This window comes from Squalius cephalus, assembly GCF_949319135.1.
Source record: "Squalius cephalus genome assembly, chromosome: 25".
NCBI lineage: Eukaryota > Metazoa > Chordata > Actinopteri > Cypriniformes > Leuciscidae > Squalius > Squalius cephalus.
This window is the reverse complement of record NC_137146.1, coordinates 16,525,351-16,553,279: the sequence shown is the minus strand read 5'-3', so window position 1 is coordinate 16,553,279 and position 27,929 is coordinate 16,525,351. Positions and strand designations below refer to the sequence as shown.

Genomic DNA, 27,929 nt, shown 5'->3' with positions numbered 1-27,929 from the left:
ATACTAATGCTGATCTATAGAGAAGGTCAAGAGACATGCTGAGTGGAAGAGGAACAGAGGAAAGAGCAACAGAAGAATAGCAGACATGAATTAAAAAGAGACAGAGAGAAAGAGTAACACCAGTATAATGTCTTCACAGCTGGACGGAGGACATTTAGGCCATGCCTTTCTGTTCGGACAAGACTGTATAACAGGACCCAGAAGAACTTAACACTAAACACCATCTGTTTCTCCTGAGCCCAGCTTTCTGCCAACTGTTTAAAATTACGTAGCTTTCCTTCATGTCTCTAGAACGATTAAAAGCACACAGCATTCCTGCATATTTCTGCATATACAATCATGTTATATTAGAAACCGTGTTAATTGTTTTCTTCTGCAATTAGTCTAAGTAATGAGGATATTTTTGTCAATATTATATTCCATTTAGCTTTATCAAATTCACTCTATTCATAGTAAAACCAATTAATGCAAGTCATCTTATGTTGGAGAGGATCTCATTTGAGGTAGGTAGGTAGATAGATCACATTACATAATCCTATTATTTTTAATGAATCAAAAGCAAAGCCAATTGTTCCTACCAGCTGGATCTTTAAACAAACATTTCAAAAAGACGAGGCATCAGTTCCCCAAATCAAATAGAATCAAAATCATAACTGAATCGAGAGCTTGTGAATCAGAATCAAATTGAATCTGGAAATCTGTACAGAATCAGATGCATTGTAAAGGTCAAACTAGATGCTTTCTTTTTAATTTAAAAGAATCAGATGCATTGTACTAGAGATCAAACTAGACGCTTTCTTTTTAATTTAAAAGAATGAGGGAATGAGATCTGGAAATGACAAATGCAGGATGTGAACTCGGATTGCATCACTGTGCAACAGGTCCATACGTGTAGTAACCACCAGGCCACATCTCTGACACATTATTCAGTGTGAAAGAACAAACTGATTTCATGAATCACTTCTGTAGCACAAATGCAATCTCATTTCTATTTTATTTATGCTACATCTCTATATCACCTTGTCAGAGGTCGCTGTGTGTCTGTGTGTTAAACATGTTTGTATTAGATAGCAGCATTTTCAGATACACAACTGCACTGCGTGGTTTGTAATGGAGCGTTCACACTGGCATCAGTGGGTCTGACACCCTCTTCTGCTCTCCAAACACCCCGCAGGCCCAAACGTCCTTAGATTCACATGGGTGTAATTGCAGACAAATATTACAACCAAAAGAAGCTCCTCTTTTAAAGCCTCATGAAATAACAATGAACCCTGTGCCAAGAGTCTTGAGGGTTCTGAGAAATGTTTTTAATAAACCTCATCACTGACTTGCTGAATTTGTTTTGGTCTGTTTGTGTGAGTGTACATGCATGCATTTTATTGTGTTGCAAATAAGGCATCAAAGCAATTCGCTCATTAATGTCTTATAAATGCAGTCTAGTGTTTTCCTCGTCTACAATGCTGGCAACCTGCGATTTAGTGTCTGGGCAAAATGGGATTAGAAAAGCTGATAATGATGGCACAAACATATATGATAAACGTGGATTCACACACACACACACACACACACACACACACACACACACACACACACACACACACACACACACACACACACACACACACACACACACACACACCACACACACACACACACACACACACACACACACACAAAAAAAAAGGTTCTAAACCTCAAGGATTTGCATATCTTAATGCAAGGTTCAGCTCACCTTTCTGTGTGCTGCCATCATGCTGAAATGTGATTTATTATCTGAGTTGCTACGCATTAAAAGGAATAGTTTACCCCAAAGTCTGTCATTTGCTCACTCTCATGTCTTTCCAAGCCCATATGACTTGAATTTATGAAGAATATTCTGGTGCTCTTTTCAATATATGAAAGTAAAAGAGGACTGTGGCTGTCAAGCTTCAAAAGGACATTAGCTTTGTGTGAGGAACAGATTTTATTAAGCCATTGAATTGTTTTATTGATTTAAGTTTATTGATAATCTGAGCTGTTAACACCTGCGACCGAATCAGTGAGTTCAACTTGAGAACCGGATCAGTACGATTTGTGAAAGAATTATTACGATTTATTTTGTGAATTGGATCAAAAGAATCACTGAAAATATCTGATTCAAAAGAATGATATATTTATCAATAAGAAAAAAATGAAAACAAACAAAGTTTTGGAATGACATGAGGGTTGTCATGAGAGTTTTTGGGTAAACTTCATCTTTAAATCATAAAAATATTGTTATATTGTTAAAAATGTAACATGTAACATCCATGTGCCGAGTCCTTTCCCCTCATGTTTACATACATCACTACAACACTAACTAACTAACTAACCAACCAACCAACTAACTAATTAACTAACTAAGCAAGCACTTTTGTACTAGATATACAGTACTTTTTACAAAGTAGTTAAAAGAAAAATTTGTCATGCAGGTCTGTTCAAATAATGTAAATCATACACTTACGGATTACGGGTCTGTAGATTATAAATAAAAATCCATAATACCATTTAATTCGGGAGCACTGAAGGATTCAGAGTTTTTTAAAGTCTGATTGTTGTGGCCCCATATGCGGAAAAAATGAATTATTTTATTATACCACCTAGAGTCGGGTGGGTATATGAGTTGAGATTATGTAGACGAAATCAATCATATTAAGGTCACCCAGAAAGTGAAAAGGAATTGTTTCAATAATAAACTACAAACCCAAGCAGAAAAAGATTGCTTGTCATTACAAACTGACAAATTAGTCTTTCCAAAAAGCTGACTGACCATTTCTTTATACTAATTCATTTCCTCTCTGTGTGAGAGAGACGTGCTTGCACTGGTCAAACACAAGCTGCCATGTGGTCTGAAACTCTCCACCAGTGTCAATGGAAAAACTGGGCAGGCACCAGAACGACGTTTAGAGATCTTTGCGAAGACTTTTTCTCATGGCATTTTCTGAATAAAAATCAGACAGACTGAGTGTAACTCCCTTGTAAAGTGGATTTGGGGTTGAGAATTGTGCAGAATGTAACTAATAAATCTAGTGGTTAGACCTCGGCGGCTAGATTTGGTTCCCCAGAGGAATGTGTAAAAATCCGACCCACCCTGCTGGCTGCCTTTCTCCATATTTATTTAACAGCTGAGTGTCTGTGCATCTACATGTCCGCAAGAGAGAAACTACAAGAGCTTTCTATGAGTCTCAGCAGCCCAAAGTGTTATCTAAGAGGTACTGATGAGTATCCCTCCTATGTAGTGTTCACTGCTTTCTGCGCACAGTGTAGAAGTATATGCACATCCAAAAGTCATCAGACACAGATAATACTTGAGCTGTGCAGATATGATGGTGACATAATATACTTGGGTAAATTATAATATTATTTATACTTGGGTAAATAATAATGGTAACACTTTACTTAAAGCCTTTATGTGTAATGCATTATAAAGGTATTCATAACGTATTTTAATATCTTTTCATTATATATATATATATATATATATATATATATATATATATATATATATATATATATATATATATATATTAATTGAACTAAAATGTCACTTAAATTGCACTCAAGTTATATATATGTATATATAGTCCTTGCATCAAACACATTACCTTAACATTGCTAGCACCCTGATCTGCTGTTTGAACTACAGGGTTGATGTGATTTAGTTTACATAATTAATGTATAAATTGTTAATACTAGAATTTAAGTCAAAGATTCACATCTGTATCAGAGAACCACTGAAAAACACACATATTTCTCTTCCCATACCATAATTTTGGCCTGTCATCTCATATCCTCAGCTGTCAGAACAGACAGGATGGCTGGAGCGACCTGACATCTTACAGAGAAGTGAAATACAGACGGGTACAGAGTGACATATTCATGCAGGCTTGATGTGTATGATTGTGTGTGTGCCTTCTTTCATCTCACAAGTGGCTTGTGTTGAGAGAAATAGGTGCCATCTGCTACACCAAGCAGTCTGGAGTCTTGTCTCTCAGGTCTTATTACAGGTACCCTCTGAATAATACATGGGAACCTTAATGCCACATTCTTGTAAGACGCACACAGTTTGTGGGTACTGTATGGATGTGTATTGGATCAAGCCCTTATTAAATTAGATTATTAAAGATGAACTAATCCACACCACACCAAATTACTTTGTGTTTAAAGAGGGACCTATAGCATATGGAGTTACTTTATATCTTCCAGTGTAACTTCATATCTTACAATTTGACTGTATCTCTCACAATGTGACTATATTTTGTAATTGCAACTTTGTTATTCATAACTGCAACTTTCGATTTCACAATGTGACTTAACTTGCAGTTTCAAATTAATTTTTTGTAACTGTGACTTTTTTCTTCTCATAATTGCAACAGCTGTAAACATATCTCACAATGTAACTATTTCGTAAGTGATACTTTGTTTCTTGTAATTGTGCACTTTATATTTCACAATTTGACTTTAAAGTCAGAATTGCGAGATAAGTTGCAATTGCGTGTTATAAAGTCAGAATTGCAAGTTATAAACTCCCAATTCTGAGAAATAAAGTCAGAATTGCAAGATAAAAAGTCGCAATTGCGTGTTATAAAGTCAGAATTGTCTTTTTCCCTCAGAATTGGACTTTATAACTTGCCATTCTGACTATTATGACTAAACTGGCAATTACGAGAGAAAAAGTCAGAATTGTGAGAAAAAAAAGTCAGAATTGTGAGATAAAAAGCCGCAATTATCTTCCGTGGCGAGAACAAGCTTCCATAGGTTTCCTTGTCATAACTAGAGACCAGAATATAATTAGGGCTTGGTTTTACTGATGTAACACCTAGCAACCACCTAGAGCACGTTAGCAACCATATAACAATAAGCTAAAACACTCTTAACACCTTAGCAACAGCATAGAAACAACCTGGCAACCACTCTCGAATTATGGCAGTGTTTAGTTTGCAGTGTAATCTGTTTGCAGCTACATTGATTTATGCATTTGCCCAGCCCATGGGTCTCAATGTGTGTGTGAGCGTGTGAGCATGTGCTTATTCACACTCCCCTCAAGCCTCAGTTTTATAAGAATGTTTAGTCTGTCGTTAATGCTGTAGAATTCAAGGGAAATTTCTGTGGTCGGGGAAGTAAAACTAAACTTCTCACCGTGAGAAGTGTCTCGGCATGTCAGCAAAAAAGGAGGGAGAAATAGAAACCTCTCATTCACCGTTTCATAGTGTGATTCATACCTTCCTGACCAGAGGAATGAGAAGAAAGAAACAGAAATTAACTGCCTGAGACAATGCTCGTGATTTGCATCAAGGTAGAGCCGTAGAGGCTGCTGTGCTGGTGTTATTTTAGATGGGGGAACTTAAGAGCTCTTGCAAGCAGAGCAGTAAATCTGCACAAAAACAGCTGCGAGTGTTGTCTGGGGAATACAATTATTTCACACAGAGGAAACCCAACAAGTATCTCCTCCAAAGTTTTTTCTGGGTTCTTAAAGGGATAGTTCACCCAAAAATGTAAATTCTGTCATTAATAACTCAATTTATGTCGTTCCAAACCAGTACTAAATCTGAGAGCATTCTGTCCCTCCATTGACAGTCTATGCGGCTGACATTTTGACACTTCAAAAAGTTCACAAAGAGATTGTAAAATTAATCCATATGAATTGAGTGGTCTAGTCCAAATTTCCCGAAGAGACTCGATCGCTTTGATGAACAGATTTAATTTAGGCTTTTATTCCCATATAAACATTGATCAGCGAATATACACATAAGCTCAACCGAATCTGCTTGACGCGCAAGATCAGAACTCTTTCGGGAGCTGAAACGTGCCACGTAACACGAGAATGAACCTCATTGGTTCTTGAGGAAGCTCAAACGTGCCACGTAACACGAGAATGAACCTCATTGGTTCTTGAGGAAGCTCAAACGTGCTGCGTAACACGAGAATGAACCTCATTGGTTCTCGCACGTCAAGCGAACATGCTTGAGCTTCTGTTTACAATATCTGATGTGTGCATTGATGAAAGTATATATGTGAATGAAAGCATGAATTCAATCTGTTCATCATATAAAGCAATCGTGTCTCTTCAGAAAATGTTGGACTAAACCGCTCGATTCATATGGATTAGTTTTACGATCTCTTTATGGACTTTTTAAAGAGTCAAAGTTTCAGTTTCAGTCTATGGTAAAAGATGTTAATTTGTGTTCTGAATCAACAGTTCGCCAAAAATCAAACTTCTGTCATTTGTTCCAAACACAAAAGACTTTATTTTTTCTGTGGAACACAAAACAAATTATATTTTGAAGAATGTTCATGCTGCTATTTTTCATACAATGAAAACATATAGAAAGCAGGGGCTAAAGGATAAAAAAGCACCTTAATTGTTCGGCATATGGCTCATGCACTTCTGCTATGTTCAATTGCACATGCGTAAAACAGTTATTGTTAACTAAAACTACTTTAACTATTAAAACACTATTAGCTATTTAACTATTAAAATATGTCATGGTTATAGTTTGATTTTCATGAACTTTTAGTTCGTTTCTTTTCAGTTTCCTGTTTCCTTTGTTGAAGTTTCCCGCCACTTTTACCATCATCACAGCTAATTGAGTTCATTATCTTGTGTATACGAGATAATGAACTCAAGTTACTCTTGGGTTTCTGTTGGTTGTCCAGTATTGTTTGTGCCTTGCACTCTGTCTCGTATTGTTTGCTCTTGTTAAATAAACCTTGTTGTTATTTTGAACCTCTTAATCTGCCTTCCTCATCATCATTTGACTTGATTCGTGAACTTTTATAACTATAACTATTAAACTTTACTATTAAACAACTTTACTGTTAACTATTAATTAAATAAAATACAAATATTAAATAAAAACTTGAACAAAAATGAGAAATGTTGCATTGGCAACTAATTGAAATAAAATAAGGTAAAACTGGAGTATTTAAATTACTTAAATATAAATTAAAGCTTAGAAATAGTCATCAAAATTACTAAAACTAAAATTAACATATTAATATGAATTATATAAATATTTAATAATCATAGTATACAAATAATACAAAAACTCCAGATTTTTTTAATTTAAAAAAAGAGCAGCATGAACATTCTTCTAAATATCTCGTTCTGTGTTCCACAGGAGAAAGAATGTCATGCGGAGATGAGTAAATGATGCTCAAATTTTCATTTTTGGGTAACTATATACCTTAAGATGTACTAAACTTTTCTTCCATTTTCTTCTCTCTTTTTCAATATCTTCCCAATTACCCAGCTCCTCACATCTGTCCTCCCATTCCCTCTATCTCATTAAAACCAACATGATATACAGGGACGATCTCAGCGACTTATCAAAGAAAAAACACACTTTATAAAATATTGCCACTTTGAAAAATAAAAACTGCTATGAACAAACATTCATGGAAAACAAGCAGCAAGAAAACCTGACAAATGTGAATACCAGTAAGGATTTTTGTAGTTGTTATTTTGGCGATCTGGTTTCTTGTGACAGTCGGAGGTCATGTGTGAAAGGTGAAAGGTTAGATTTGGTCTGTGGGCTGGTTTATCCCCTGCTAGGTGGTGATATTGACATAACAAGTGTCTGGATTCTCAAAGAGAACATAGTGTCCTCCACACACACTCACTGGAGGCTTATCTCCATGAATAAGTGGATAATGTTGGTGCCCATGCTGTGAAAGTGTTTCTAACACGGCATGATCCCACACTGTAGAGCCAATCAGACACCACTCTCAGACTGGTTTATCACCTCTAACACACTGTAGGCTATACAAACAAACATTACACTTATACATTTTATTTTTGGCCCTGTTCTACTCTCTTTGCCAATCAATGTCTTTATCAGTCATTGTTTATTTGTTTTCAGAAGGTTTACTTAAGTAGATTTTTCAAGTATAGAAACATGTCTTTCCTCATTATTTTGAACTTAAATCATCACTTGCTAAGAGACACGACAGCGGTGTCCGATTCATGAACGAGCTGATTCTTTTCAATTAACCTGTCAAATCGGTTTGCAAATCGCACTGAGCGATTTCTTAGTGATTTGGATCGATCCGACTGCATTTGTTCTAGAGTCAACAACTCACTGATTCAAATGATCCGGTCAGAGCGAGTCTCCAGTCAACAATTCACTGAATTCACAAGTCTGACTCAAAATGAGCCAAGAACGGGAGATCTTCTGAGCTTGATTGCACACATGACTGATGGCACGAAAAGTAAGTTACTAATGCCGTATTTTAGGATTTGTTATTATAAATGAAAATCATATTTAGGTCACGACTGTCAGTTGTTTGAGAACTAAATCTGCTGTAAAAGTGTGAGCTGTTTAAGCCCACTGCATGTCCACATTTGACACTCAAATGTCATTGACCCAGTTATGCTTCATCTAGTCTCAGATTTTTATCCAGTTACTTCTTCTTTATTGTAGCCGATTCAACCAAAGATGAAAACATGAGGTTGTTTCTTTTAATTAATTAAATAATAAGTATATTAAAATAACTGAAGAACATAATTAAAAAAATTACTATATATTTTACATATCAGTTCATGGACCTTCTGCAGTACTTTCATGAACCACCAGTTGAAAATCCCTTCTTGTAAGTATACGGGACGATGAAAAGTGTCTTCAATTTTAGGTTGCTATCTGTAATATAGCAACTTGTGCAAAGTTCCCAGTGTGGGCAAAACTAAAGTGGGGAGACTTGTTAAAAAGAATGAGGTAATCTGCTGTCGGCATCCTTTACTCTGTGATCGCTGGAGATTTGAACGCCTTCTTAAGTTTCATGGTGAACTCTATGTGATATATTAGCTGTCCTCGAATGGAGGCAGTGATAGAAAGAAGGAGGACGGGAAGGGATGGAAAAAGGGGGTGTTTAGACAGTGGGACGGTAGGTTTGGAGTTCTCTCCCTACTTCCGTTTGGAGAAACCCGATACCGTCCAGTAACTGTAGCTTTATCAGCATCTAAATATGGGTGGCATCCCACAGCATGACCCTGGAGATTCAGGTCAACAGTTGTGTATAAGTCTGGGACTCTCTAAGTTGCTGTCATGCCTACACTAATCCAACTAGAAACCCAACTTAGATGAAAATGTTATTGCTCAGATGTTGTGCTCACAGCTCATGTTGCTGTCATCTACATATCTATCTATCTATCTATCTATCTATCTATCTATCTATCTATCTATCTATCTATCTATCTATCTATCTATCTATCTATCTATCTATCTATCTATCTATCCATCCATCCATTGACTGTTTATGTTTACTGATCAATGTTTATATGTGAATAAAAGCCTAAAATAAATCTCTTCATCATAAAGCAATCGATTCTCTTCGGAAAATGTAGGACTAAACCGCTCAATTCATATGGATTAGTTTTACGATCTCTTTATGAACTTTTTGAAGCACCCAAAGTGTCAGTTGCATAGGGACAGAAAGCTCTCAGATTTCTTCAAAAATATCTTCATTTGTGTTCCGAAGATGAACGAAAGTCTTACGGGTTTGGAATTGGAACAACATGAGGGTGAGCACTTAATGACAGTAATAATGAACTATCCCTTTAACTAAAGCAAATATCCCCATTTACTTCCCATTAAAGTTGTTCTGCCTGTGCTATTCTACAGTTCTGAATGTTGTCTTCTCCCTGTAGCTATGTCTGTTCCTTTTTCTGCCTTTCGTCTCTCTCTCAATCCCTCCTTCTGTCCTAATCAGCACTTGTGTTTGACATGCATTGACTATAGTAGAGAACGCACATACACACTTGCATGTGCTGAGCTAATGCCACTCAGAGGGATTTGTCAGGTCTGGCAGTTCTCCACTGTGTCGACTCTCACGTGGTGTGTCAACTGCCCTGTAACCATGGAGATTCAGCATTTTCTGCCCTGTCATCCAGGGATGTGTGTCTGTACCTGAGCTTGCATTTCTCCCTTTCACACTCATACACATGCACACATGCATTCCTCTAGGGCCTCTCTCTCTCTCTGTGTATTGGGTTTAACTGATGAGCCAGAAAATTAAACCCAGTCCTCAAGTAGTTCGAGTCCAGAGTCACTTCAAAGCCTCGCTGAGGAGAGCATCATATGGCCATGCGTGACATCTGCATCCAATTAGAGATTTACATGAACAGGATCCTCAGACCCTTCGGCGTATCTGTCATGACCAATCAGCCAATCACAAACCACCACCTTAAAATAGATTTAGAAGCCATTTGGATAAGTCAAAAGCGCGTTGGACTCTCTTTGATGAGTTGATTGACGTCAGCTGTCTTTGATTTCTTATTAATAGTGCTTTTCTAGCTTATTTTATGATGAATGCTTTTTCTTTAACCAGACTCCATGGATTTTAAAGACCCCCTGTGGTGAAAATCAAGTTTTTAATGTTGTTTATCTTGTGTGCTGTTTTTAATATGCTTTAGGAAAACCGTGAGCAAATTAATCAGTCAACACCATTGCTGAGTATTTTCTCCTTAAAACTGCACTGTACCAAAGACAGTCTCAAAAATGCATGTCTGTGATTGGTTACATCGCTCAACGCTGCAAAAACACGTAGTAAATAGAAACATTTGATATTCTCTAGAGCGCAAATACTAGAGCGTCAGTGTTTACCAAATCTGTTTTGTCATTATGATATTATTACAGTATCAACTGAGTGTCCTCCTGCTTTCGTTTGAGGGTGCCTAACACAGCACCCCCGTACTGAGATTTGAAAAATGTGATGATACCAGCATTTCAAACATGTTCAACATGTTTTTGAAGCGTTGATCATTGTAGCCAATCACAGACATATATGTTAAGCGCCTGAACGCAATGGCCAATCAGAGGTGTTTAAGAATCTGTTCACCTGCGCTCAAAATGCTAGAGGGAAATAATGGTGTCGTCACATTTTTTAAATTTCAGTACCAAGTTGGAACTTTTGACAACACTACTTCTGAATCAGTTTCAGGTAGTCCGAACTGGTGCGATTGAGTGGAGGCGGGGACTAAAAGAAGCTAGGGTATAGAGTTAAATTCACGCTATTTCAAGGCATGAATAAGTCATTTTCACAGGAAGAAACTTTTAAATATGTCATTTTGATTATCAAAGATGAGTTTTAAGGGATAAAAGACTTGGCAAAATGCTATATTACTGGAATAACTGAATAAATCTAACATATAAGCTTTACTCTTTATTTCACACTCTCTCATTGATCTCTGAACAGACGAAGATACGCAACGACTCTCAGAAAACAGAGCGAGACCAAGGACATTGCTAGACATCCCAGCCCATTTTCATACAGCTAAATCTTAAAAATTTTCCAGATTAAGCAATGCTCTCTGAGTCTGCATATCCAGCCATGACAAGTACAAACCTGAAGTAAGACACAATGCTGTAAAACTTCATATCACAGTTTTCTAATACATAACTTCACCTCAAAGTTATAAGCCTTGGCTTTACTGAACCAAACATGGTACTTCTAGAAGGCTCAGATAGTTATTTTTGCTGTTTGAGAACAAAAAGGTTATATAAAAGAAAAGGTTTGTCCCATTTTGCATACAAGACAAATGTACACTACAAGTACTTGGATGATGTACTTGTAAGTGTGCAACAGATTTCTTTCAGTAGCAACTGAAAAATAAAATAATGGCAGGGAACATGGTTTTATCCACTGGTTGTTGACTGGATGGAAGCAGATCTGAATGCAAGCTTGAGGTCCATTGTAAGAAAGGGGCAGGATTTAAGTGGACTTAAATGATTGGAGAAATCTGTTTCACCGCAAGGAATTGAGTTATGACATTTTGATAAAAAAATTGCAAGGTCAAAATAAAGTAAAAAATAAATAAAAACAAGGAAAGGGGTTATGAGGTCCAAAAAAATGTAGTATAGTGGACTAGTGGACATGGCGAATACTGAAACATGGGTTGAGTTAGAAGTTTAGCGTCACCACACATTGTGTGTTTTTTGATGGAATAATAATTGGAATGAAGGTAGGAAGGCCATATAGTGCAGGTTAGCAACCATGCTAAAGCTAGCGGCAACACCATAAATTTCCCTCGAACATGCCTAATTTTTTTTAGCTTTTTAGCTACATTAGCATTTAGCAACGTTAGCATTCCATTTCTGACAATAATAACATTTTAATTTTTATACGTACATAATTTAAGACTTAAATCTAAAGTTCACTTCAGCGTCTAAAAGGCTCAAAACCTTCAATTACCCACTTCATTCACTTCCGTGGCACTGCAGAAACACTTCCTGTCCTTAAGATTGTGTATCAATGGAAGGGATCCAAACAGTGAAACCTTACGACACTCTGGATTTCACCAAGTGGAGCTTGCAGACCTTCAGTAGTCTTGAATAGTCTGTTACTTATCAGCTGGGTGGTGGGGGGATTTTTTTTCTCTGGTTTGCGGAGAAAGTGAAAGCGAGAGAATGAGCAAGACTTTTTTAATATTGCAGCTCTCTGGCTGTTATATTGCTCTTTTCTTATATCACTCTTCTGTCGTCACTTCTGATAGTCCAGAAGGCACTCAAATGTAGAGTAAAGGACTCACCAAAGCCATTCAAAGTCATTTCACATGTTCTGATTAAAATAGCCATGAAGCAAATAACAGACAGAGCACAATGACAGAGTTTCTCCAGGTCACTATTGGATAGTTTGAGTTAATGCAATGCACTCAATTCCTGACATTTTTGCACACAATATCATAAATACAATGACTAAATCAATATCCAGTAACCTAAAATGCATGTTTCTCTCTAAGAGGATTCCTAAAGGAATGTACTCATCCTTAAACATTGCTAATGGAATCTCTATCATAATTTAGAACCAATTGAATAGGATCAAACAGGAATCAGCTAAAAACTAAATATGTTCCAAATGGATGAAATTAAGTTCTATGAAATGAACCATATAAGTTTAAGTTGATTATTTGAGGATCCTTTTGGGATTGTTATGAAAGGAATCCCATTTGTTTGACTAGTATACTTTAGTCATGACATTTAACCAAGAATAGCATTTTTATGCATACATGGCAAGGTTGTTTTCTCCCAGCTATAATGTCAAATGTCTTGCATTGGAGCAGAAATTAACAGCAGAAAATGTAGCAACACAAGCAAGAATAACTAAAATGTTCACTCAGGGTTTTAAAGGTTATGAGACGAGATATGAAACCGCTGTTTTTGTTCAAGTTTTCTGATAAGCTTCATTCAGCAGAAAGCCACTGCTTTTGGTGGAAGCGTGTAGGCTACATCAGCAAAGATCAAAATCAGCAGGGAAGAGTGGGGTAAGATGTGTCAGTGGGTAAGTTGTGTTGCCCCCTTAAGCAACCTATAACTAAAAAGTAAATAAATCATGTATTTTTTTTAATAATAAGGCGTTTCCCCTGAAACTTTTAGCTGTGGGGTATAGTGCCAGCTAATAGTGAACTCTGCCTCCAAATACAGGAAGTTCAATACAAAGTATTTAAAATTATCACTACATTTAAATATTCTGAATATTAATGGTTATGAATTAATGACTATGCAAAATATGCTTATATTTTATTGTACATCATTTAGCCTACATATTCCCCAGGGTTTCACCTTGACATGCGAAGGGCAAAATGTGCCACTTGACCTCTTTTTAAAATAATTCAGAATTGTATTGTCCTTAATATTTTTCATTTCATAGCAGCATTCTACAGTTTGCCTCGAGGCTAACCTTAAATAAAAAAGTGACAGAGCTTAACCAACTCTTCTCTAACTTCAAACTCCGAGGCTGTGCGTCAAAACCAGAGTGTGCTGCCTACCTAGGCTGCCTTTTTGGCCATATATTAGTATTTGTGGGTGAGCACGGCGTCTACGATGCCCACCAAAAATACTAGGTAGGCTGCACACTCGGTTTTGAGGCATATATAGCCGGAGGAAACAGAAACTCCGAAATCTTACTGCTAATTTTCGGGCTTCCTTTGCGCTCGCCGGTTGAAGGAAGATCCGCGAACTGAACCCGGTGTCCGGACATCTTCTGCACCTCTCCAGACTGCTCGTCCCTGGCCAAATATCCGCAAAACTTTCGCTTATTTCCCGCTTCCGTCTGTCTGAGTCTGTATATGCGCTATGAATGTATGACCAAAGGACACAAACTCCTTCATGAGAGAGGAGAGACTCCGAGGGAGGGTGAGAGAGAAAGCGAGGGGGTTTTCAGCCCAAAAAGTAAATAAATAAATAAATAAATAAGGAACTTAAAGTCCACACGACTGCAGAATTACGTCATTCCAATTTAAAGTAGATTGTTTAGTTAGAGATATTTTGCTGGGAAATCTTATTTTTATGCATATTTTCCTACTTATTTAAAACAATGTGTCTTCGTCAATCAATAGGATAGGCTAAATGATAGATAATCTTATATTAGCCTATATAAGAAATAACCATGGAAGTTTAATATTACAAAATGTCATAGTGCTTGACCTTGTCCAGTATGGATGCAGAATGCACAAAATGACCATTTGCTTAGTTCGTTAAGCTTTATTAGAGCCCTAATTGACATAAAATGAGTCAGTGGTTTGATTAGTTGGGCTGATTGACAACTTCATGAACTATTATGAAAACAGCTCCATCTCACACATACACAGTGTCATGTGTCATAGCCTCGAGGTTTATTCGTGTGTCCTGTCGCATGATCCAAAAGATGCACTATGGGCTGCATAAAAAGCTGCATGATTTCTGAGGCATTGTATTTGATCGTACAGCGCTTGGCGTTCGGACTTATACTGTCATCTAGTGGCTGACACGGGAACTACCACAACATCTCTTGACAGAAAGAGCTCATTTCGAATGCCAAATAGTAAATCTGAAAGAACGGGGAGGATGTGATTCTTTCACGTAAAAGGGTAAAAGTTGTACTCGCACCTTATAAGTGCGGTACTTTTATTTGTTTGTTTGTTATATTTAAATCTGCTCAACAGTCTTGTGTAGAACCAGGGTTATAATAGTTAACTAAAACTCAAACCATAAAAAAATATCTTAAAATAAACGCTAACTGAAATAATAAAATACTACTTATCATCAAATCATTAATATAATATTCAATATATTGTACTTTGCGGGACTATTTTATGATGTCTAAGCCACATCATTATGATGTGAACTTGGTTATTTTATAATAGTGCCTCTGTGTTTTTGTCATATATGAGTAGCTAAGCTTTATCTGTTTGTAATACTAGATTGTGCTGTTCCATAGGTCTACAGCAGTAAAGAGTGATCCGTCTATTCAAGGAAAGAACATCGAAGACCCCCATCTACCCCTTAGAGGAACCACTTTAAATAGAGATAACCACACTGAGGTCAGTCTTCAGAGTAGTCCATGAGAACATACACTCACAAGACAGACATGAGATCACGCTATCCTCTCATCCCACATTTGTAGCATTTTATTTCACAATCTGGGAGATGTGTCTGTAAAGGTCAACATTTATGTAAAGCCATGTTCTGGGAACAAAGAACATTTCCTTTAGACTTTTACAGATGTTATAAGCTTGTGTGTCCAAACTTTTCCTTGTTGCTAAAATAAATACATATTTTTCAGTATGTATTTGGACAGTGGTTTTCAATCTTTTAGATATATGTGATCATTCGCCCAGGGACAACAGTTGAAAATTAGCCAAGTTGGCTAAACTGGCACATTTACATAAATGTTTATTAATGTGCACTGTCCCTGTAACTTTAAACTCATCCTAAAATGTAAAAGGCAGCTATAAATGTTTTATGTTTAATGGCCAAATTTACACTGTGAAAAATATTATAAATGTGTAAAAAATATTTGGAAAAATTATATTCACTTAGTACTGCACTGTGTATTATTTTAACTTTTATGATTCATTTTATATTATTATTTTTTGTTTATTAATATATATATATATATTTTTAAATCTAATATTTGTTAATTTTTATCTAAGTTGTATTTTAATCTATTTTTATTTACTTTAATATTTTTATTATTAATTTTAATCTATTTTATTTTAAACTCATTTATTTATTTTTACATTTCTTTACACTGTTTTTATCTAAATATTTTCCTGTACCCCCTAATTGGGATAGGACTGGGTGTTTATATCATCATGTTATCATTTATTCACCATCATGTTGTTCCAAACCTGTGTGACATTCTTCAGTGCAACACAAGATATAGAAAAATGACAGAAAGGTCGTTTTTTGTCTTCCTCAGAAGAATTATTGTCATGTTTGAATAACATAAGGGAGAGAAAATTATGAAAAAAAAATTGAGATTTTTTTTTGGGGGGGGGGGGGGGTATGTGTGTGTGTGTGATACAAATAAACAAGTTTTGAAATTGTTTCAAAAGAATTTATTCAAAAATACATATTTGTAAAATAGATTTCAGGCACTTGAACATGAGAGAATCATCAGTTTAGTGTATAACACAGCAGTGCAGGTAATGGACTACAGGGGAATAAATATACACACGCATAAACATTGACAAGAACTGCTGGAAATGTTTGTATAAGTGCGACATATTCCATTCAGGTGGATGAAAAGTTCTGCATAACAGATTACAAAACAATAAACAGAAAAAGTATATATACAAGACTTAAAATTCTGTAGACAAACATGCAATCAAGGCTAAGAAACATTCACTCAGACCCCAAAAGTCCTTATTTTACATTTCGCACCACAAATCATCTTGTGCACAGCACTTCAACACATTTATGGAAAAATGAAGACACAAAGATAGAAATGTAATAAATTAAGGCAATATTTCATCACGCGAGGAATCAAAGTGCAATCCATTTGGAAACATCAGAATGAGTTACAGTATCCCCAGGTACATTCTCTGATTGAGTTTCAGTGCAGACCGTTCTGCTCAATGTACATTTTGGAAAGGGACGCCGCCATGGACTTGGCCAACTCCTCGTCCCTCTTGCGCTGCACCTGTGTGTGACGGCACCAGTCGTCATACTCCGGGTTGGGCTGACAACTGTCCAGCAGCACATCATAATGACCGTTACTAAGCCAGCTCAACCATATGGCCGGCTTAGACAAGTCATCTTCGCCCAGGTAGTGCACCATGGTTGATACCGTCGGGCTCTCCACACTACCCCCAGTGGTCAAGTAGATATTCACATTCAGCATCTGACTCATGGCCAACAGCTCTGGATAGCCGGCCCATGCACCGTCCTGGGCCGCGTTGATCAGAAACTCCCCGACGTCTCCTTCGATGATGGGGTTGAACTCCTCCAGGTGGTCGGCGATGTGGTGCATGGTTTGCTCTCTCAGCTCCTTGTGCCTTGACTGGTCCCCATAAGCCGCCTTGGAAATGGCCCGGTACAGGCAGTTCCCGTCTGGGATGATGTGAAAGCGGTATTTCTGCCTGTCCTGGAGGTATTTGTTTTGTTTCTCCACTTCGGCCAAGTAACGGGTAACCTTGTTGTCAACGTCACTTTTGTTGGGTGTCACTGTGGGCTCCTGAAGGATGCGCAGCTCAAAGACCGGATTGTCATCTTCGATGCTTTCCTGCCTTTTGGGGTCTTGGAGAGCTTCAGATGAATCAGATGAGGGTCTTTGCACAGTTTCAACAGTTCTGGAGGGCGTGGCATCGCTTAGTAAACATGGCTCGCGTCTTCTCTCACAAACTCTGTAGCTGTCATTATCAAAAAACCTATCGTAGAGAATTGATTTTTTCTCACTCATCTCATCGTTGTCATCCTCAAAAACGCCTCTTCTGGGATCTAGGTCCAAGACGGAATCAGAGTGGTGATGATTATCTCCGTTAACTGCGTAGGAAACCCGTTTGTAGTGCGTCTCCAGAGGTCTATGGTTTGTGCGCGGCTCCTTCACGATGTGAATAGGCACAGATCTCTCCACACCATCCGGTCGCGTGATGATAATCTCCGCGGTGGAAGTGTAGAAAACCGGCCTCATCGAGGTGGCCTCATAACATGAAAAAGCAGGCATGTTCGCTTCAGTCTGTTCCCCTCCAGACAAATAGCCCGTGTGTGCTATTGTGGCGCTTCCGTTAACGGCGTTTCTGACCACCTCCAAAGAACCCGAACTTGTCGTTGTTGCGTTATTGCCGACACTGGTGAGAGTTACGGAAACTTTCCGAGAGGAGCCGGGGTAGTGTGTTAACGCGCTGCTGTACAAGTGCATTTTCAACGTCCTCCCTTTATACAATGCGCCTTAAGGCCTCGTTGTTACCGAATGATGACAACACGGTCCAAAAATAATCTCTGTCATCAATAGCAGCGAATGTGTAGGGCGCGTTTCCATGGATCCTCGTTCCCCGCTGCTACAGAGTTGTCTTGCGTCAGCCCCAAAGCAACCCTAATTTTAGCGCGAGCAATGGTAACCGGACCCCGGGTCTCTGACACTCCGCCCGGGCCGAGGAGACGACCTGCACCCCGCGGGAATGCGAAAGATGTGATGTGTCACTGGGACTCTCGGCGTTTCTCTCGCTTCTGTCCGTGTTTACGCTAGCGCGCGTCAGGGCGGCGTCGCCAGATTGGAATGCGTGCAGTTTGCCAAGAGGCCGCGGGTTCCCAAACAGCTCAGAGGACCACACTGCCTCTCAACAGCGAGGAAGTCCCGCCTCACACTAAACTTCATTGGTCCTACTTAATCAAGAAGAGTTGGCTATAAATCACCTTAAGCATATTACAGACTTTTCTTGGAAATGCAGTCAGGTCGATACGGCATCAACCCGAAGCTTCAATCCAATAAGTTTCCCCCCCATAAAAGTAGCCTAATGCAGATAATTTGCTCGTTGTAGCTTTCATCTTTCGTATTCCCTTATATGGCTTTGAACTCCCATTTGACACGCAGTTTCAGAATTGTGAACATTTTGTTCACACAACTAATTCCCTAATCACGGTTCCTGAATATTCTGACTCATGACCTCATCATCCCTCATGACATCATATTCTGCAAAGAGACTCAAAGCCCTTTTACTGCACCTGCTCTATAGTCTATCTATCTATCTATCTATCTATCTATCTATCTATCTATCTATCTATCTATCTATCTATCTATCTATCTATCTATCTATCTATCTATCTATCTACCTACCTACCTACCTATCTATCTATCTATCTATCTATCTATCTATCTATCTATCTATCTATCTATCTATCTATCTATCTAAAGGTGAATAGTATACTGAGAAGTCACTGAACGGATCATGGTTAAATTGACGGTAAGTTAAAACGACACAAGTTTTAAATAGCTTCCACATAAGTTTCATGCATAGTTCCACTATGTTCTCATGCCCCTTTATGCTTGTGTTACTGAAAGAGGAATAGCTCATGTCCTCCGACACCTCCTAAAAAAGATCACTATATGCACTGCCTATTTAATAGCCTATAGTGTACAGGTCAGCATAATAGCAGAGGGTAAAACAGATCATTGTAATATATCGAATATGCTATATGTCAAAATATGTCGGATTGGTATTTTATATAAAAGAGAAGTCATATGTTTTTACCAATAGGTGGCAATCAAATGCTTCTATTTCGCTTTTTGGAGTAACACGTCTGCAGTTGCGCAATGTAACACCAGGGGGAACTATTGGTCTCTGTTTATCGGATAATAACACGCCTTTTTTGACTGCGATGACTGTTACACAATCCAGAGCTGTGTCAGGTTTATGAGAAATCGTGAATCATCATCACGTCTTCTCACATCCATTGTAGTAGAGCCAATCTGCATAAAGGCATTACCTCACCGAGTTTTAGGCTAGCTTCTTGTTTCCTTTAACAAAGACGATTATTAACAAAGATGTTAAGATTACGTCCGATTGTTGTAGACATGGGCTATTGTTTACGTCTAGTCTAGAATAACCTGTGCTCTTATCAACGGCAGTAAATTGAGAATTAAGGCCAGCCAGACGTATGACGCAGGCACGCCTCGCATGGAAATGTCAACGACCTGACCCATATCTACAGACTCCAAATACAGCCTTTACCGCCATGTGCCTCGGTGTTTTGACAGGCAGATACGCTTGGTTTTAAAGGTCTGTGTCTGAATCATGTATGTACATAATAACGTGTCTAACCTGTGCGTGCGCACTGTAACTGAACAACAACAGATGAACATCGGGCTCCATACGCAAGAGAGATAATCAGCGTTAAGAATTCTGAGACTGCTGTGATTTGAATTAGGGACGCGTCACAAGGACAGCTGAAGAAACAAGCGATTCTTGCTTTACAACCATCTAATCCCAACGGTCAACTGGGTATCACGCAGCGCTGCGCCAACAGGAAGCATCACGCGCGGCTTACAAATGGAGCTGTGATGAGAGAACCGAGCAACCCTTAGAATTAGTACCCCGTTTTTAAAATGGTTCATGACCCTTTCGTTAAAAGTTTTCGAACGAGCATTCCTAAATGTTGTGATAGTGTTTTTTTTGTTTGTTTGTTTTAACCACTAATTAGCAGCGTAACATAAAGCAACCGGTGTAGCCGATTCCCGAACAAATGACTCTTTTGAGTCGGTTCTTTTAATGAATTGAAAACACTTACAGCGATTCCTGAACCGATTACGAGCCGGTTCTTTTCAGTGAATCGCGCACATTCAACGACCAGTGTATTCCAGTTCCCGGGCGAATGATTCTTGTGGCTGGTTCTTTACAGTGAATCAAAACACTTTTATTATTCTGACTCACTTACTAAACATCGAGTTATTGTTGCAAAACTTTCAATAACTGTTACTGTATGTTATGTTTTTACTAAAAACTCGTGAGATTAAATTAAAAGCGCACTGTTAATTGTAATCAGTAATTTCTTATAAAAATACGTACAGTTGTGTTATTTTTAACTGCTGGGTTGCATGCATGCCGCGTCTAAAAAGTCCGAGAAGTCAATTAAAAACGGTAAACATATTGTGCAATAATTGTTAAACTGGTTTCTAATGTGTTCTATATGTTCTGATAAAATCATCATTTAAGATTGCTGAGGGCATTATATACAGCTAATAAGAACCGCGCTTTAAAACGTTCGAAAAGAATCATGAATAGAACCGGATATTCCTCAAGATCCTCTCAAGCTTGCAACAGCATCATGGACATCTGTCACCTGAAATAAATGCCGCATTGCACCTGATAACACATCAACACTATCCTGCAGCAACACATTTTTGCCATTTTTTAAATCTCAGTGAAAAATACAACGCACATCCAAAAATACTGTATTGGAGTAGGGCGCCTAACAGAAGTATGCTGATGAAAGCAAAGCAGCCCCAAATATATCCCTGCCATGTGTCTGCCTCTTCGTAATGTTAACCTACATTCATAATAAACCAGCTTCCTGTGTCTCTGCCGCAGTCATTAAAGGGAAACGTGCAAGAACTAGATCCAATTCAATGTCCAAAACACGTCTCCACAAACACATCCCTCGCGCTAGGATCTATCTCAACACGTTTTAAGATTCGAATGGGTTTGTCAAAAAGCTCTTTTTCGGTCTCTTTTACTCCTTTTTGTGTGTCTGATGTCAGATTTTTCCCTCTTGCCCTCGGAGGGGGAGGATCTAACCGCGTTGAGTCACGCAGCTGTCAAAGATAGCTGTCACCCAGTTTCCACATCAAACACACTGAATGAGACGCGCAGCCTGTCCCAGGTACCCGACAATGTGTTGCGTCTCCGACAAATGAAAAACGCGCTCCGCGGCGATTCCTCGACAATAAGAAATATTTCTCTCGATACTTCGTAACAATCTGGAATATTACAGTTGTGTGTGATTAAACCGAGGAAGAATCGACCTCCTTGTTGCCAACGTGAAAAGGGGAATTTTGACGGACATGAAGACCAAAAAGGGTATGTTTCTTCTCGATATGGGTGATATAGCGGCGATATATGTTCTATATTTTTATCGGTGATTGTAACAAATGGATAGAACTTGTCGATGAGGGTTGAACAGAAAATGTCTGGCATCGCATGCTATTGTTTTCCGCTGCAGACAAAACAGCCTTTTTCTCACCATGTGCTGGCGGGCTGTCACAACGAGCCGTTTCGCGTTATTAACACGCATGGGTTTTATTCGCAATATATACGCTTTGATTTGTACAGAGATGCTTATATAACAGTTGCATGTATTTTGGATGTTTTAAAGTGTTGTTCCACGAGCCAATCTATAACTATAACTTTAAATAGTCTTAAAGGTTACTATTTTAAGGGTTTTGTCGTGCATGTTTAAGTGTGTAAATGTCTTCGTGTTAATAGTTGAACTTATTGGCTTGGGGAAAAACGTTCACGCGCTCAGAGTTTCTCATAACACTGACTCAAGTTTTGTTGGGAAAATGAGGGAAACTTTCCAAGTTTTTATTTTATTTTATTTATTTTATTTTTTGGACGACTACTTTGTTGCTTTCTTAGCATCTGAACATTTTGTCGCGGTGTAAAATGTGCAACAATAAATGCTGACCTCCTTTTGTGAAGTTTGTGTATTTCGCGCCGCTTCCTCGAGGCGACGCTTTCACATTCCCTCCGACCTCGTGTCTCTCACAGCACACAATAGAGCCCGAGCTATTTTCTGTTATTAAGTTAATATTTCTCATATATTATGACGTATAACCGCGTACAGAGTCGTGTCAGCCTTTTATCTGTCACCTGGCGTGATTTCACACGTTTTAATCTAGTAAAAAGTCGAAAAAACAGAGTTTGAAATGTCCCACAAACGACATTCTTTTGTTCGGTCTTGAGATTTGCAACAGGTTCCCCTCCCCCTCCTCCTCCTCATGTAGGCCGACGACAAAGTTACTTCTTATTACTCCTCTTTACATGTTCAATCGTTTTCTCACACAACATCAAAGATAAACGTGTACGTGATTTAACTCGTTTCGTTTTTAGTTGAAGTCCCACGCTCACACTCGAGCTGAAGTTGGGGAAAGTTTTCTTTCACTTGCTGAGTGCTCATGAACTAAAAGTCCCCTTCAGCACTCTGTGAAACGTCTTATTGACAAACTAACCGGTTTATGATACTTGGGATCAAGTGGTAATGATAGTTAAGTCATCATCATAAACAGGAAAAGTTGTAATATCAGCACTTAAATAGATAGTCAGACCAAAATCATAACTCTGTCATCTTTTACTCACCCTCATGTTATTCCAAACCCCCGCATTACTTTCTTTCCAGAGAAGGATTTGTTTGGCAGAATGAGACTCAGTCATGATTCACTTTATTTTCTTTTTTCATACAATTAAAGTACGTAGTGATTGATGCTGTCAATCTGCCTTTGTGTTCCATAGAAGAAAATCCTACATGTTTGAGGGCAAGAAAATATTGACAGAATTTTAGTTTTTAGGTGAACTGGCCCTTTAAGTGAGTTTTAAAACAAAACAGTATGTTTATCCAAAGTTTTTCTAGTTTTTGTGAGTGTATTTACAGTGCTCGGAAGTGCACAATGACACCCAGAGTCTGTGATGCATCCACTTCATCCATGAATCACATGGCTTTGCTTGACAGCAGGGATGTGACACATCAGCTGCCACACACACTCTCTCTCTCTCACAGACACACGCTTATACATGCATACAGACGGCCAGGCGCTGTCGTGTAGTGTTTTGCAGTTGGCATTTTGGAGGGGAGAGACTGTGTGTGTAAGATAGGGGGAGGAGGAGAGTCCTTTGCAGGGGTTGGGGGGTTGATGTTTGACTGGGTGTCTTTTGTCTTCCTTCACACACATGGGTACACACTGATTCCAATTCCCTGAATCACACTTATTGACTGGTAAAAACACATTGCTCATACATCAACTTCACTTAATACTTTTCCTGGTTCTCGAAGCCTTTTTTTTGTATAGAAAGAAAGAATAATGTTGTAAACTTAATCATTTTTAAGTGGTGTATTTCTTGTCTCGTATGCCTACAGGTGTGTTGGCGATGTCCGGTAGCGAGACGGACGACGAGGACAGTTTGGATGTGCCTCTTGACCTCTCTTCAAATGGAGGAGGGTCAGGGAAGAGGAAGAGGAGAGGAAACTTGCCCAAAGAGTCAGTACAGATACTCCGGGACTGGCTCTACCAACACCGCTACAATGCTTATCCATCAGAGCAGGAAAAAGCCCTGCTGTCCAAGCAGACCCATCTCTCCACACTACAGGTACTGAACATCTATAGAAGTGTGTATATGTGCCCTAGCACAGAACTAAAAAAAAAAACCAAACAAACAAGGGAACAACTGCATGTAATACAGCTTTAAGAATAATCAAAGTTCCCATGGTAATGAAAAACTGGAATATCAGGGAATGTTAAAAATGTGTTTTCCAAGCAGTATTATTTTATATATTAATGTAGCATTTAATAATATTTCCAATTAGCTTTATTTTTTATTTTTTAAGGCAAAATTTCAGTTTTTTTTTCATCTAATATTTTTATTTTATTTTATTAAAGCTTTTTTTTTTTATTACCAAAAACAACTTTAATAGTTTTAGTTAACAACACTGTTTTCAAGCCTGGAAAAGTCACACAAAATTATGTTGTATACATTTTTACTAGTTTTAGTTTGTTGTGAACTATTTGATTGTTTAGAAATTGTTCATAGTGATTGCAACATCTAAAATACTGTATATCAAATAGATTAAACAATATGACACATAACAAATTGACTGGAAAGTCATGTAAATTCATTGGCCAAAAGGTTTGGGAACTCTGAATAAAAATACATTTGAATGACTCAAAGCAGTTTCTGAAGTTAATGCTTCAGACAAGGTCTGAAGTTTCTCACGACTGCTTGTTTCTGTCAAGAATGCGAAGGGGAATTTTTCAGTTTTCTGCTTTGTTGATCAGTAATATATTTATATGCTTCACTGGAGAGCAGTTAACTGTCATCAATGTCTAGTTCAACTGACATTGTGTGAAGGAAACTGAAAGGTTCAATGTCATAAATAGAAGAGAGCCAAAAGAAATACGTCAGAGAAAGAAAAAGTCAGCTCTTTTCGCTAGCGCTATTGCATTTAAGATCACACGTTCTGTCCCCGCTGAGTTTTAGCGTCATATAAACAACACTTCCTGTGAATGCAGTCAATGGAGAGAATTCCTGCGGACAGATGAGTGAATAACTGTTTTTGAGTCATCTGAGATGTAGCCACATAGAGAGAAAGAGAGGGAGAGAGAGGGAGAGAGAGACTTGCTCAGACACTGGGCCAGGAATTTCCCCTGCGCTCAGCCAGCTGTCTCACTAACAATAGGGAGACACAATACACACACATTAACATAGTGAAGACTACCAGGCTCAGGCGGACCGTTGGATACACAATACAGCCCCATTACCCAGAGAGCCAAAGAGGCTTCTCTTCTGAAGAGACTCACTGGAAGACAATACAGGAGCATTACCATACTGAGGACTGCATTTTGAAAACGGCCCCTTTAGATACCGAGAAAGAAAAGTTAGAACTCAAGTTATTTCATTATGGCATAATGTGTGTATTGGGAAAGTAGGCCAGAATAGAATTGTAAAAGTCAAAACAGCTCTGAAACAGCTCTCTCTATATATAATTATTTACAATTATTAAATTATATATTTTTAATTTTTTTAAATATATATATACACACACACATAATTAACATTGATTTCATGTTCTTTGCTTAATAGGATTCATTTTAGATCTGCAATGTAAATTATCAGTTACCTGTGGTGCATTATTGACTAAAAAGGAGTTCAATCGTTGATATAAACTAAAGGTGTTAACAGTCAGCCATTACTAACGAAGTAATTGGTCTTTTTGTAGAGATGCACACCGAAGTCACTTGTGTTTTCTATACCCTGAAATGTTGGATTTGCATTAGAGTAGATCTCGCACCCCCTCAGGTGAGACTCGCCAGAGCCGTGAAAGATACAGCGCTATTAGCATGATTAAGGCCTAAAGCCCTTAGGCCCAACAAAGAGCCCAATCTGAGGGATAAAGGTGAACTGTTACTTAGGTGATTGAAAGGAATCCTCACCGCCAAGAGCTTCCTGCTTTCAACTGCCAACTCAGCTTTTTAAAAGAGGAAAAACAAAAATAGAGGCAGAGATCCGTCACATGTTAACTCAATACAGCCTCATGAATTTCCATTTTAAACTTGAGCAAGACAGCGTGCAAACAAAATGAACAAAACAAAAGGTTTTATAGGACTATAGGCTTTGAACTTTGAAAGAAAAATAACAGGTGGTAGAAGTTAGAGATAGAATTTGAGGTTGTTCATCCTGTAAGAAACTAACAATATTAAGTTGCTTAATTATATATTTTTTATTATAATGCTTTAAGTTTAGTTTCTTATTTAATATAAACTTAAAAAAGTACATATTAAATGATCTACTACTTCATTATTGGATTGCAGGACATAAAAATACTGATAACAGGATCTACATTTTTAATACAGTATGGTAAGACAATTTGTGATTGTGCTTGTGATTTCAATATGTGATCGCATCTGCATTTAAGAATTAGCATTTTGATGCATCATAATCTGCTCTTCTCTGCACAGGTGTGCAACTGGTTTATAAACGCCCGGCGACGACTCCTTCCTGAGATGCTCCGGAAAGACGGCAAGGACCCCAACCAGTTCACCATCTCGCGGCGGGGCAGCAAGGGATCTGGCGAGATGCTCAGCGACAACTCCCAGTCCCCGAAACACGGTCTGCTCGCCAACGGAGAGGACCGCAACAGCTACGAGCCCGGCTCGCCTCACTCGACCAGCAACACGCCCACTTCTAACGGTTACCCCAAAAAAGCCCTGTCCCCAAAAACACCCCCCTCGCCCGGACCCGTCTTACCCAGACCCTCCGTCATCTGCCACACCACCATCACCACGGGCACGCAAGGCATCGGCTCGACAACGCGCCTCGGCGTGGAGGGAGCCACGGAGCTGCCGCTCACAGACGTGGCCGGCCTGTTCGGGTGTCGAGGGGAGGGTAACGTCAGCCCCCAGAGCGGCCTGTTCAACACCCCGCCGCCCACCCCGCCCGATCTCACCCAGGACTTCAGCGGCTTCCAGTTGCTGGTTGACGTGGCGCTGAAGAGGGCCGCAGAAATGGAGCTGCAGGCCAAACAGCTCCTCGCCTGAAGACAGAAAACACGGATGGATGAATGAAAAAGCTTCATCGATGTTTGTTTCTTGCCCCGCCCCTCCCAAAAAACTTGACTGAGCAACAGAAAGCAAACAAGCATGGCCTGATCATTTCTATTTTTGGTAAATGTAAATCAAATTGATGAGGATTCCTTTATGTAAAGCATTTCAAGGTGCCTTGGCAGTCGGTTCTTTTTTTTGTATTCCATTTCTATGTAAATAAATATGTATCTTTTCATTTTGTACACAGGGGACCAAAACCAAACACAGTAATACGACTTCCTGTCTTTCCTTCTTTACAAGAAGACGAGCTCTTCTCCCATTCCTCATGAGTCTTTCTTTCTCGTTTTCAGAGATTCGGCTCTATGATTGTCGATTTTTGCCTCATTTTTAGAGAACACGTCTGATATTCTGCCTCGTTTTTTTTGCACAAAATGGCAGGTCATCTCAGTATCTTATCAACTCTAGCTTTCTCTCCAACAGACTCTAATCACTACTGCACCAGGTCATTCTGTGTCTCATAGATGTTCAGTTTTTTGTATTGTTTTTTTTTTTTTCGTTGTAAAATTACAGATGCTGTCGTTAGTATGTTTCTCTTTTTCCTTTCATTACTCTTGAGGGATATTCAGATGTAGCAGAACTATAGTCTGAGGTTTCCTCTGAATACTCAGTGTAGAAACGGCCAGTGAATGTGCCCACATGCTCCCCACACCACCCCTACACACACACACACACACACACACACACACACACACACACACACAAATACACACCTTGGACAAGTGAGCTGGAAGAATGAACACTACATGAATTGTATTAATTTTTTTTTTTTTTTTCTTTTTAGTTTTGTTTTTGTTTATTAAGTTGAGACCACTTTCAGAGGATAAAAAGAAAGAATGGTTTTATGT

General features: G+C 38.6%; 3 protein-coding genes across 4 annotated transcripts in view; 1 reads left to right on the top strand and 2 right to left on the bottom strand.

Moving 5' to 3' along the window:
• kiaa1217 (KIAA1217 ortholog) overlaps positions 1 to 14,093 on the bottom strand; it is a 128,810-nt gene extending 114,717 nt beyond the window's left edge. Inside the window, exon 1 of the mRNA XM_079863249.1 lies at positions 13,920 to 14,093. Coding sequence (XP_079719375.1) covers positions 13,920 to 13,992 — 73 coding nt within the window. The 5' untranslated portion in view covers positions 13,993 to 14,093. The remainder of the gene's footprint in view (positions 1 to 13,919) is intronic.
• Positions 14,094 to 16,317: 2,224 nt separating this feature from the next.
• otud1 (OTU deubiquitinase 1) lies at positions 16,318 to 18,798 on the bottom strand. Its single transcript, XM_079863208.1, has one exon. The coding sequence runs from the start codon at positions 18,133 to 18,135 to the stop codon at positions 16,831 to 16,833; it is 1,305 nt and encodes a 434-aa protein (XP_079719334.1). The 5' UTR covers positions 18,136 to 18,798; the 3' UTR covers positions 16,318 to 16,830.
• Positions 18,799 to 19,884: 1,086 nt separating this feature from the next.
• tgif1 (TGFB-induced factor homeobox 1) lies at positions 19,885 to 27,852 on the top strand. 2 transcript variants are annotated; one of them, XM_079862992.1, is made up of 3 exons: positions 19,885 to 19,993; positions 23,844 to 24,073; positions 26,440 to 27,852. In XM_079862992.1, exons 2-3 carry the CDS (start codon positions 23,855 to 23,857, stop codon positions 27,016 to 27,018), a joined length of 798 nt encoding a protein of 265 aa, XP_079719118.1. In that variant the 5' UTR covers positions 19,885 to 19,993; positions 23,844 to 23,854; the 3' UTR covers positions 27,019 to 27,852. The 2 variants fall into 2 exon arrangements, with proteins under 2 accessions (XP_079719118.1, XP_079719117.1); XM_079862991.1 differs by lacking the exon at positions 19,885 to 19,993 and adding an exon at positions 21,303 to 21,790.
• Positions 27,853 to 27,929: the final 77 nt, after the last annotated feature.